Genomic DNA, 13,075 nt, shown 5'->3' with positions numbered 1-13,075 from the left:
TGGTGTGAGAGGTCACACAGATTTTCAAATGTTTGCTACATATTTTGGCTTCTGAACTCTCTTTAACCAGGAATCTAGCAACAAAAGAATCATTTTGTTCTTGGCCTGGCTGTTATTTTTAACGCAAGAAGTACCTGGGAAGGCAGGCATACAGAAAAGTTTACTTCAATCCTAGGGTTTCATGCACAAAACTGGGAGAGATTGAACTGAAGCCCTTTCCATTTTAGTCTCCATAGATCTTCAGAGATGAGGGGACTGATGAGACCAGCCTGATGCAGAGGAATTCTCTTCTGGCAACGGCATAGGAGGATGCGTGGTAGTGAAGTGAGCTTTGTGTTGGTCCAAGGGGAGCCCTTCACTCTCTGAGTGATGTTCTGAAATTAATGATACACATATCTGATGGTGTACTCAAGTAAAAGGCATTTGTCCTAAATCAAAATAGGTCTAAAAATAAAATTAGTATTTAACCATGTTTCCATATCTAAGGGTAACTGTCAGTTAAGATGCTTTTATTGGCAAATTATTTTTTAAAGAACAACTCAGAGTGGCTTAAACAATAAGAAAATGGATTATACCACTTAACAAGAACTGTCCTTATCACAGTGTGAGTTGAAAAAAGAAAGCCATTAATTTGAAATAAGTTAAAATCAAATTTTGCATTGCAAACCTTTAAACTAATAGTTAAAATCTCATTTACTTTTCTGTTTTATTCATGAGAAATCTCTAATTTCATACCCATAGCCATTCTCAACCATTATAAGGAGTCTCCTCCCCCTTCTTTGAAGGCCGGTAATTCAACAAATGTTTAATGAGCTGCTCTTTTAGAATTAGGCCTTGGATTCAAAACCAAAAATGATGTGACTTCTGCCTCAAGGCTCTTACAGTTAAATGGAGGAGATAAGAGTGAACAATTGTTATACAGCCTCTTGAGCAATAAGAAACAGGTCCACATGAGTGCTGTGAGGGTATTTTTAAGTATGTATTAACGAGCATGCTGGGGCCAGACGAGGCTTCTCACGTATCTTGAGCTGAGTCCTGAAGGGCACATAGGAGTTGGCCAGGTGAAGTTTGCAGAAAGAAGAGTGTCATAGGTAAAACATTACTAAAGTTTATCCTTATTTGGAGATTCTATATTTGTGAATTCACCTACTTGCTAAAATTTGTTTTTAACCCCAAATCCTTACTTGTGGTGCTTTCATAGTCATTCACTGATGGGTGTACAGTGGCAAAATATTTGAGTCACCCAACACAAACGTTTCCAGGTGATGTCAAACAAAGTGACACTCTGTTGTTTCAGCTCTCATACTGTAAACAGATTTCCTTTTCGAACTATAGTTAGTGGAGTGTTTTCACACGTCTGTGGCGTTTTTGGTGATTTCACTGTTTGAAATGTCCCCCTAGCATAGTGCTGAAGTACTAGCTAATATTCCTAAGTGCAGAAAGGCTGTGATATGCCTTACAGAGAAAATACGTGTGTTAGATAAGTTTCAGGCATGAGTTCGGCAATATACGTTTAATAAGATGTCTTTAAACAGAAACACACGTAAAACAAGGGTTACGTATAATATTGACCAGTAGCCAAAAATGTGACCAGAGAGCTCTCAGGAACCTAACCCTCTGCTTCCCTTAGGAGCAATGGTTCAGTAGCCACTAATTCAGTTTTTACTGCAACTTTCTAGAACGTAACTATTACAAATAATGAGAATATACTCTGTGTCCAAAAGAATAGACAAATGAAAACCACGGTGTGTTTAGAGAATTTTAGTTTAGTTCATTATAGCTATAGTTTGGCAGAAAGAGGCCAGAAGTAAGGATATGTCAGCAAGAGCCAGAGGACCTTGAGTGCCTTTTTATAGTATGCTCTGTATCCCTTTTGGCACTCAGTCCCAATAACCTTATGTTATAGTTATTTGTATATGCATCTAATTACACTACAAGGTCATATACTGTAGTGCGAACTTTAAGCATGATGATGGCAATGATGATGATGATGGCAGTTAAGATGACAACTGCCACTCATGAAATGTTTTCTTTGTGTAGTCCACTGTTAAATGCATGACATAACGTGATCTCCTTTTTTGGTTCTATAGCCCTTTGAAGTAGGAGGTAGTATCTCCATTTTACAGATATGAAAACAGAGGCCCAAAGAGGTTAAGTAGTTTGCTCAAGGTTACATAGATGCGTAGCATTGCTAACATTAAAATATTCAAGGCATGGGAGCCCGTTTTCTTTCCAGCTTTCCATTCTGCCTTACATCTTTATATCCTCTATAGGATGCAGTAAGTGCTCAGTAGATCAAGTTGAAAAGTTGTGATGTCAGGTTTCTACTAAGACTCATCATTCAATACTGATGATTATCTGTTTTAGTAACTTTTTTACTTACTGTTTAAAGAATCCTTAATTTTAGCCCCAGAGCAAAAAAAGCAGCATTTCAGACTTTATAGTAGGAGATGGTCTGATAAGCAAATGGTCTACAGTAGTTATTTTTAATTCTGCTAATGAAAAGTCATGTAATATGCATAAAAGTCATGAATAATCTTTTGGCTGGAATGTGGAATTTTTTCTTAATTCAACTTTTTAGACTCTTTGAACTACAGCATGTGACTTTTAGAGATAAATTCTGTCATACTTGAATCCTATCTGACATTCTAGAATGTCTATTAGAGACCAGAGGAGTCCCAGAGATAGTAAAAGGAGAGTGCCCCTTGTCTGTCCACTCTAGTTCCACATGTAGCTTTGCTGTAATTTTCCACAGATACTAACATTACTCCACTCTTGAGAGAGGAGTGCTGACAGATGGAATCCAGCTTTGCAGTTATGGGGATGTAGTTGAGTCCTAGTGACCAGTGTGGGGCTCAAGACTTATAAATAAATGGTCCTAAGTGATGTTTGGTAATTACAGAGTTAATGGTCAGTGCATCCTCTTTCAGGGAGGCAGCTGATACCCTAGGCCTGGCTTTCACCTGCTCCTCTGGTTTTGGGTGAAGTGGTGGCTGCCCCCAACCACACTGGCCATTTGTGGGGTTTTTTTGTTTTTTGGGCTTTTTATTCCAAGTGTCCCCCACCCCTGCCTCCATCCTACACTGGCCATTTAAATGGGAGGCAGTTGCCATTCTTGAGATACTTCTGATTAGCATCAGACTCTACCATAGCCTCAGGATATTGCAGTACCCAGGAGAATAGTGTCTACCTGGATCACTCCACCCAGAACACAGCTTGTGTCTTTTAGGATCTGGCCTATTGTCAGTGGAAGGAATTTGTTCCCTTAGGTGGCCAAAAGGTAACTGCAAAATTGATGGGGCATTTCACCATCAATTGGTGTTGAATAACCATATTCTCACCATCAGATTGGTGTTGAGTTGATTGTGTACATACTTTGGAGTACTGAGTAAAACATACCTACCTGGAGGATGGCCTCCTTCCTAGCTTTTATGTTTGAGCTAAGCATGTTCAGATAGCCTTGGAAGGCCCAGTGAAGGGCATGGAAGAAAGGGCCAGCCAAGGAAATCTATTAAACCCTTCCAGAGTTGTGATGTCTTTTTCCTATGTGTATTTCGTTCCCATCTTTTGTGTTTAAAATTTTATGAGTAGTATGTGAATGTATTCTTATGTAAGGTTTAAACAGTAAAACAGGTAAGGAACTCTTATGAAAATTCCCTTTCAACCCTCATCTCTGTATGTTCCCCCATCACATACACATTTCTGGTCCCCATGGGTGTCCACTGCCATTGGTCTGGACTGCATTCTTCTAGTCCCCTTTCTAACAAAATCATACTAGCTTTTAATATGAATTAGCTTATGGGTTAGCGTGTGTGTATGAGACCAAATGGATGGAGTCATTCAGTATATATTGTACAACTTGTTTTGTTCCCTGAATACATCTCTTTATCCTTAGCAATAGATAAAATGGTTTCTAGTGTCTTGCTATTACAAATAAGGAAGGAGTAAATATTCTCATGCGTACATCTTTGTGTACATGAGCAAGTTATGTGTAGATAGATTTCTAGAAATGAAATTGCTAAATTAAAGGATATAAGCACTCAAATTTTGACAGATACTCCTAGATAACGTTCTTACAGGTCTTCTCCAGTTTACATTCACATTAAGAATGCCTTTTTCCTTATGTCCTTTTCAAATCCCAGTATTATTCATATCTTTTTAAAGGCGTGGATTAAAGCAACCTCTGTGATGTAATTGCTACTCTTAAGAGGTTATAGTTTGCTGAGAATATCTCTCTGTGGGCTGAGGTTTCTCAACCACATTGATTTCAAGTGCATAGAGTTGGAACGTTGAAGAGTATTCTGAATATTTTGGAGCATTTATGGAGAATTACATGTTCAAGTGCTTATTAAATTTCACTATTAAAGAGCTAACACGGGGCGCCTGGGTGGCTCAGTCGGCTAAGCCGCCGACTTCGGCTCAGGTCATGATCTCGCGGTCCATGAGTTCGAGCCCCGCGTCAGGCTCTGTGCTGACAGCTCAGAGCCTGGAGCCTGTTTCAGATTCTGTGTCTCCCTCTCTCTGACCTTCCCCCATTCATGCTCTGTCTCTCTGTCTCAAAAATAAATAAACGTTAGGGGCGCCTGGGTGGCGCAGTCGGTTGAGCGTCCGACTTCAGCCAGGTCACGATCTCGCGGTCTGTGAGTTCGAGCCCCGCGTCAGGCTCTGGGCTGATGGCTCGGAGCCTGGAGCCTGCTTCCAATTCTGTGTCTCCCTCTCTCTCTGCCCCTCCCCCATTCATGCTCTCTCTCTCTCTGTCCCAAAAATAAATAAAAGTTGAAAAAAAAAAAAAAATTTTAAAAAAATAAATAAACGTTAAAAAAAAAAAATTTTTTTAAATAAAAAAATAAAGAGCTAACACTTATCTGGTATTTTGTTTGTACTAAGAACTATGCTACGAACTTTAGTTATATATCTCATTTAATCCTCGTGGTCTGTATTAGTCATCTTTCACTGTGTTACTTTTGTCTCAAAACTTAATGACTTAAAACAGCAAACATTTGTGATCTCACAGTGTCTGGGGGTAAGGAATTTGGGAGCATCTTAGTTGAGTGGTTCTGGCTAGGATCTCTGTAAAGTTGCATTTAAGATGTAGGCCAAGGCTGCATCATGTGAAGGCTTCCCTGGGACTAGAGGATCTTCACTCGTATGGCTGTTGGCAGCAGGTCTCAGTTCCTCTCAATGTGGGCTTCTCCACAGGGCTGCTTGAGTGTTCTCACAGCAGGGCAGCTGAGCGAGTGATCCAAAGAGGAAGCCCTGGTGCTTTTAAAGACCTAGTGTCCAAAGTTGTTGTCACTTCCACTGTCTAGTGTAGGCTGAAAGGAAGTCACTAGGGACAGGCCACACTCAAAGGAAAAGGATGATGTCCCACTTCTTGAAGGGAAGACTGTCAGACACTTTGTAGACCTATTTTAAAACATTCAGATGTCCCTATGAGATGATTGTTGTTAAACAGTTTTTATTGTTTTAGGCATTTTACTGGGGAGAAAAATGAGTCGACTACTTATTTAGGCTTATCTCCTCCTTCCTGGCCTCTACCCTCTACTCTGCTTGGACTAGTCTTCTCAGCGTCCATCCTAGACACAGAGTGTTCTTTCTCAGCCACACATACATTGCTTTCAGTAAATACTTAACCAATCCTTGTCTATGTGCCAGGCATATTATGGAAAATGTGAAAATACACATGGTCCTTGATGTCATGGAGCTTACAGTCTAGTGGGAGAGAGTATCCTTAATCATGTAATCACACAAATAAATAAATTATTGTCACTTGGAGAAATGCCATGAAGAAAAGGTATTCCTGGACCCGTTCATGCTGTTGCTCCCTGTTTCCTAATGCCACACTCACCTATTTAACCTAGGAAGAATAGCTGCTTTATTTTTATATATAAAATCCTTCTCCATCAGAGTCTAATTTGAGCCCTCCTTCAGTGAAGCCTGTCCCTTTCAGGCTACACAAATACTCTTTTCACTGAACTTTATTCAGTATACCATCTAGTACTTAATTATTTCTTTAATGTTACCTACCTGCCGCTACCCCTCCACCTCCCTCCTTCCCTTCCTCCCTCAGTCTCTCCCTGTTTCTCCTTCCTCCTCCCCCTTTCTCACTCACATTACAGTTCCTTCCACTGAGCCTTCTTTCTGTTCTTTAGATATGCCAAGCTCTTCCCTGCACAGAGGCATTTGTCCTAGCAATTCCCTCCGCCCTGCAATGTACTCCATTCAATCTTTGACTAATTCCTTATTATTAAGATCTCAGTTCAATTTTCATCCCTCATCGAAGCCTCAGCTAATCTAATCTATTTGCTACCATCTAATCTAAGGTAGCAACCCGGTCACTCATCAAGTCAACTTATTTTAAATTTTCTTCTAATGTACCTCACTAACCAGTGTTTTTGTTTTTTTTTTCCTTAAAAAAAATTTTTTTTTTAATGTTTGTTTATTTTTGAGAGACATTGAAAGAGCGCATGTGGGGAAGGGGCAGAGTGAGGGAGACAGAATTCAAAGCAGGCTCCAGGCTCGAGCTGTTGGCACAGAGCCCAATGCAGGGCTCCAACTCAACAGTGAGACCATGACCTGAACCGAAATTGGACGCTTAACCAACTGAGCCACCCAGCCACCGCACTAGTGTTTTTCTTATATAAAATTGTCTGTCTGCTTGCACTAAAATGTAAATACCACAAGATCACTCACCACTGGTATGGAATAGGTCTCATTTGTTGCAGTAATGAATGAGTGAAAATGGACCCGAAGTCCCTGAACATACCCCTCCTAAAAGGAAACAGGTAAAGAGACCTCAGTTCCTAAGTTCCTGGGCTCCTTACTAGGCTTCTTGTTCAGAACACACTGTCAGTTGCTCCAGGAATCTGTTGAAATTCTTCCTAGTACTTAATCTGGTGCTTTTCTTCTTTGTTTTTCTTTCACCTTCTACTAGGCTGTAAGCTCCTCGAGAGCAAGCCTCATGGTCTTGTTTGCCACTGTCTCCATGTGTCTGCAGCAGTGCTTAGCACAGAGATGCCCGGCATTTATTGAAGGAAAAAATGAAGGATCAGGTTTACTTTGTCTGCTAGCTCTCTGGTGCCTACCACAGAGTTAGGCACATAACAGGTGCCCAGAAATTTGAGCGGTTACTGTGTGAGGCCATTCTGAATATAATTGCTATTGGTAGATCTGTGTTCTGATCCTAGAATTGGGGACAGAAAAGCAGTTTGGAACTAAGACTCTTACAAGAATGTTTTGAGCCACACTATAAAGGTGTTTAGAATGTGATTTCTACAGCCTGAAATTATGTATTATACAGATTTCCCCAGTCCTCATTCAAGAGAGAAATCCAGCTATTTAGAATTCTACCCCTAAATAGCAGACGGGAAAACACATTTTATTTTTATTCTGTTCCAATTTTAATACATGTACTGAATCAGTCAGCGAGTCAGTGGGTATTTATTGAGCCCCTTCAGGTACAGAGTACTACTTTGATTGAGCTATTGAGTTTGAAATGTTAATCACATTGTTAAACCAAAACTGAATCCCCAAGTAGTTTCAAGTGTTGTACAAGTTCCTGTAGACTGTATTTTGTGATGATGGGCTTTTACTTTATAATGTATGTTCCCACTTGGTCAGCAACCAAAGTTCAGTAAATACCCAACGTGTTATTTTTTTTACCAAAATGAAATCTTTCAGGGGTCCTTGATCATTAGCCTCCTCCTTGTCCAATTGTTGAGGGGTTATGTTATGATTACTGCATCTTTTCGTTTATTTAAGATTTTGGATCTTGTAGCTGCCAAGAGTAGGGTAAGCAATAATACTTACCCTTCCCTCTTTGGCACTAGTGTTTAAATTGAGCAGAGAAAAAAGAGATATTACTACTGCCTTCCAGATCTCGGTTCTTTCCAAAGTGCTGTAGTTCCCTTTCTTCTTGTGAGCTGACAGGGTATGATGTCTGGAGTGCCTTCATACCATCAGCAGCCATAGAGTCTGTGAAGGAAGCATTCTCCAGATTCCGTTGTCATTTTTTGTTACTCTCTTCCTTTCAGATTTCTCTGTTGACTTCTGCAGTAAACCACCTCAAAGCCAATGTTAAGTCTGCTGCGGACTTAATTAGCTTGCCTGCCACTGTAGAGGGACTTCAGAAGGTAAGTGCTGCATTTGGGCACTGAGATTAACCTGTTGCTGTAATTTTAGCTTCTTACAAGTTTTCTTTGAAAGCATGGCATTTGAAATCCTCTGGCCCAGGAGGGCAGTAATAGAGTATATCACTGTGTTCTGAACAGTTCAGAACATCTCTGTTTTAGTTTGGTTAGTTGGGCCTTTAATTTGCAACAGGTGAGTTTAGTTGTGGTTTGTATGGAGTCACACCTTTTTATTTGCCTCCCTGAATCCCAGGATTTCTCTTCGGGGACTCTTAGGTTAACAAACGTGGGTTTGCTTCTCATCACTTGCCTTTTCAATTCATCGTCCACAAGGTCTTCATGAAAGCAGAACACTTGTACAGGAGAGTTGCTCTAAATTGCTATTTTTTTTCTTGGTTAAGAGGTTGTTTAAAAACAATACTAATTTGAGGGAAATGCAAGAATTAAAAGTTTAGGATATGATAGGTATTGGCAAGGATGTGGAGCAAAGAAAACTTTCAAAGACTCCTGCTGGGAGTATAAATTGGTAAAAAGCATTTTGGAAAACATTATATATTTTTTTATAAAGGTAAAGGTGCACATACTCTAAGCAATTCACTCCTAGGTATATATCCTAAACTCTAGGGCCTAGGCAAAAAATAATTTGGAATTTTTGTTTACTTGATCCCTAGGATTCAGGCCCAGAGCAGCTGAATAGGGAGAGTGGCCACGGGTAGGAAGGAGAAAAAGGTGCCTAATTGAGACACAAGCAACATCAGCCCCTGCAGCAGGAAACGAAAGGGATTCTGGGGCAAGGGAGCCTTAAAAAAATGGGTGCCAAATCTAGGATCTTTGACTTCTAAAAATTAGCGTGTGATAAGTTTTATTATATGCCAGGCTCTATAAACATATAAATCATTTCCACAAAGGAGTGAAACACTACTATGTCACATGCAGAAACAGAACTTTGTATTTTATAGCCATAACACCCATGTGTGCTCAGTCTCCGTAGTTTCCTGTTTATCCAAGGTGGTCATCTGCTTACAATTTAAAGTGGGGGAGGGAGAAGGCAGGGAGACAACCACAATAAAGTAAGTTCTTCTTGTCATCATTCCCAAGGGTCCAATGGAAAAAAGGTAGGCTTCTGTAATCTTTAGCACAGAAACAACTCTGCCAGTCTTGCGTTAGAAAACACCATTGAGGGGTGCCTGGGTGGCTCAGGCAGTTAAGCGTCTGGCTTCAGCTCAAGTCATTGTCTTGAAGTTCATGAGTTCGAGCCCTCCATTAGGCTCTCTGCTGTCAGTGCGGAGTCCTCTTCGGATTCTCTCTCCTCCTCTCTCTTCCCCTCCCCCACTTGCTCGCACTCTCTGTCTCTCAAAAATAAATATAAAAAAAAAATGGTTTATTGCACTTATTAATTCAATAAACATTTGGGGAGCTTCCTCCAGTTTGTGCCAGGCATTTTGCAAGTGGTAAGAATACTAGTTTCAGGGTTTTGCTCTGGAATTCACATGGCTCTGTCAGCTGCTTCCTTAAAAAAAAATCTTAAACAAGAGCTTACTGTCTTGCATCCTAATGGGCTCGTACATCCAACAAGAGAGGATTCTCTAACAGTAGATGTCTTTGAACACCCATCACTTCTGTTAACAACAGTTTGCATAGATAACATCCCAACTTAGAGACTTGTACCAGTGTGTTTTCTCTTTGCAAATCTGTGTGTTTATAATGTCAGATAACTACTTTTAATACAAGTGGCTCAGTTTTGAAGTGGTAGGTCATCTCAGATACCTGACTTCAGTGTATCTCGTTGATTTTTTTAAATGTTGAAAATGTCGTCTCTCGGTCTTTTGGATTCTTGGCTGTCAGTGTAATAAAAACAACCTTGGTTAGAAATACTAACATATTTAGTATAAAACCAATAAAACTGTCAGTATATCTTAATAAAAGGCGAACATCCACCAAACAGTAACACTCTTTTGGATGTTCCCTTAGGACAGGTCTTTTAAAATTTTTTTTTTTTTTCAACGTTTATTTATTTTTGGGACAGAGAGAGAGACAGAGCATGAACGGGGGAGGGGCAGAGAGAGAGGGAGACACAGAATCGGAAACAGGCTCCAGGCTCTGAGCCATCAGCCCAGAGCCCGACGCAGGGCTCGAACTCACGGACCGCGAGATCGTGACCTGGCTGAAGTCGGATGCTTAACCGACTGCGCCACCCAGGCGCCCCAGGACAGGTCTTTTTAAAGTGATGGTTTCAGAATCATGTTTCCCAAGTCCCCAGTCCACTTGGGCTCCTTAAACCTAATGAAGACAAAGTAAGCCACTACTCACGGCTCATTCCACTCAGCAGATGCTGATGGGATTCTAAAGCAAAGGAGGAACAAACGCTGCCAAATGGAATTTTTCCTTCATCTCTGCAACAATGGGTTTCCCAAAGCCAATAAGGCTTCCACCCATTTTCACTTAAAAGCCCTCATTTGCTCCTGACACAGTGGCAATCTGCAGTGTTAGCTGTGGCCTTCTGCCTGTCTGCTCTACCACAGGGCTTAGTAAGGGCCATTGGTAAGAGAACCTTATCTGTGGGTTCCAGATTTATGAACTAGAATTTTTTTTTTTAAGACAAAGACTTAGTTTTTCTCTAGGAAAAGTCCTTTAAATTGTGAAAATTATTTGTTTTACATATATAATTTTATATATACAGGTGATCTTTGAACAACGTAGGTTTGAGCTGTGCAGTCCACTTGTACATCAATTTTTTTTTCAGTAAATACAGTACAGTCCTGTAAATGAATTTTTTTAATGATTTTTTTTTCTTTTTTGTTATTTATTTTGAGAGAGCAAGCACGTGCACACGGGAGAGGGACAGAGAGAGAGGGAGACAGAATCCCAAGCAGGCACCACTGTGTCAGCATAGAGCCCAGTGCAGGGCTCGAACCCACAGACTGTGAGATCATGACCTGAGCTGAGACCAAGAGTCGGGCACTTAACTGACTGAGCCATCCACCCGCCCCTCTCTTTTGATTTTCTTAACAGTATCTTTAATGTAAAAATATAGTGTATAATACATATAATATACAAAATATGTGTTAAGTGCTTATGCTATTGGTAGGCTTCTGGTCAACAACAGGCTATTTGTAGTTAAGTTTTTGGGGAGTTAGAAGTTATATGTAGATTTTCAATTGCATAAGGGGTCCGCACCCTAACCCCTGCATTATTGAAGAGTCAACTGTGTATAAACATAAATGTGTAGATTCCTGTTAATTGTCTCTGCATACGCTACATGAAATTCAATTTGAAGAGGCTTGAAATAATTAAAAGCACCGGTCAGTGCTTACCCTAAAATTACAGGGATAGACCACTGCACTCCCAAAAGAATGGCGAAAATTGGAAAGACTGAAGGTAGCAGTATTGATGAGAATATGAGGGAACTGGAATTCTCCTACATTGCCAATAGGAATGTAAAATGGTATAATCATTCTAGAACAGATCTTGGCAGCTTTTTAAATTAAGTAAAGCATATATCTACCATATGATTAGCCATTCACCTCCTAGGTATGATGGTGATAAGAAAGCATATGATGAAGGGAAATGAAAACATATGCCCACATAAAGACTTGTACATGAATTCTGAAGGCAGCTTTATTTGTTCTAGTCAGATAGAGAAAACAACCCATAAATGTCCATCAACAGATGAGTAGTTAAATTGTGTTGTATCCGTATGATGGAATGCTTCTCAGCAACAAGCCAAGTGGCTACGGCATGGGTTAATCTTAAACTAATGAAGCTAAGTGAAAGAAGCCATACCAATAAAACAAAAAATGAAACCAAAAAAAAAAAAAAAAACCCACATGCTCACTCACTGGTCCCCTTTATACAAAATTCTAGAAAGTGCAAACTGATATATAGTGGATCAGTGGTTGCTGGAGGGCAGGAGAAGAAGAATTACAAAGGGGCTTGAGGAAACTTGGGAGTGATGAATGTTTATTATATCGATTGTGCTAATGGCTTCCCAGGTGTGTATATATATGTCAAAACTTACCAACTTACACATTTTGAATATGTGAAGTTTATTGTATATCAGTCATATCTTTAAAAAACTATTAAAGTTTTTAAAAAGGAAAACACACTGACCTTACAACATGTTTCTGTTCAGAGCGTAGCTACCATTGGCAATACGTTAAACAGTGTCCATCTCGCTGTGGAGGCAGTACAGAAAACCATGGATGAACACAAGAAAACCATGGACTTACTGCAGAGTGATATGGTAAGGAAATCTACAAATGCTGCAGGAAGTCAGCATTCTGCTCACCCTCTCCTGTGTAATTGGAGTGATGCCAGTTATCCATTTGTCTAAACAGACCCTACTAAGCACCTTGTTAAAAGATGTAATCTGTAAATTAAGCAGTTAAGCTGGATAAAATTAAAAGCTGAGTCTTCTATGAACATAGTGGAAAAAATAGTAAGATACAGTTCATGGGTGGAATGGGTAGGAAAGAAAATGGGGAAGAAGGAAAGGGAAGTGTCACAAGTATTGATTGCTATATAACAGATCACCCTAAACTTTGTGGCTTAAAACAACATGTTATTATTTCTCACTATTTTGTGGGTCAGGAATTTGGGCAGAATGCAGCCATACGTGTGACTTCGGCCTGCACCACATGAAACAGAAGAATACCCCCATCCCACTGAGCCCAGTCAACCCACAGAACCATGGGAAATAATAAATTGTTGTTTTAAGCCACAGAGCTTGGGGATGATATGTTATGCAGCAGCAGATAACTGAGACAGAAGCAAACCCCTGCAGTGCTCAAGAATTGTTTCCAGATGTCTCTTAGTGTTGTGCAGGTATAAGCTATCTGCAATCATTCAGAGGCCTTAATTCATCACCTAGTGGGTACTCTGCTCCATGAAAGATTTATGAAGGGTGAAAAAGATGGCACAACCTTTGCTGTCTTGCTGGGGAGATG

General features: G+C 40.1%; 1 protein-coding gene across 3 annotated transcripts in view; it reads left to right on the top strand.

The window, feature by feature from the left end:
- EFCAB14 (EF-hand calcium binding domain 14) overlaps positions 1-13,075 on the top strand; it is a 38,584-nt gene that overhangs the window by 10,287 nt on the left and 15,222 nt on the right. For all 3 annotated transcript variants that reach the window (XM_045035769.1, XM_045035767.1, XM_045035768.1), the window contains exons 4-5: positions 8,034-8,132; positions 12,262-12,372. In XM_045035769.1, coding sequence (XP_044891704.1) covers positions 8,034-8,132; positions 12,262-12,372 — 210 coding nt within the window. The remainder of the gene's footprint in view (positions 1-8,033; positions 8,133-12,261; positions 12,373-13,075) is intronic.

The sequence above is a fragment of the Felis catus genome, chromosome C1, assembly GCF_018350175.1.
Source record: "Felis catus isolate Fca126 chromosome C1, F.catus_Fca126_mat1.0, whole genome shotgun sequence".
NCBI lineage: Eukaryota > Metazoa > Chordata > Mammalia > Carnivora > Felidae > Felis > Felis catus.
This window is presented reverse-complemented; position numbering and strand designations above follow the sequence as displayed.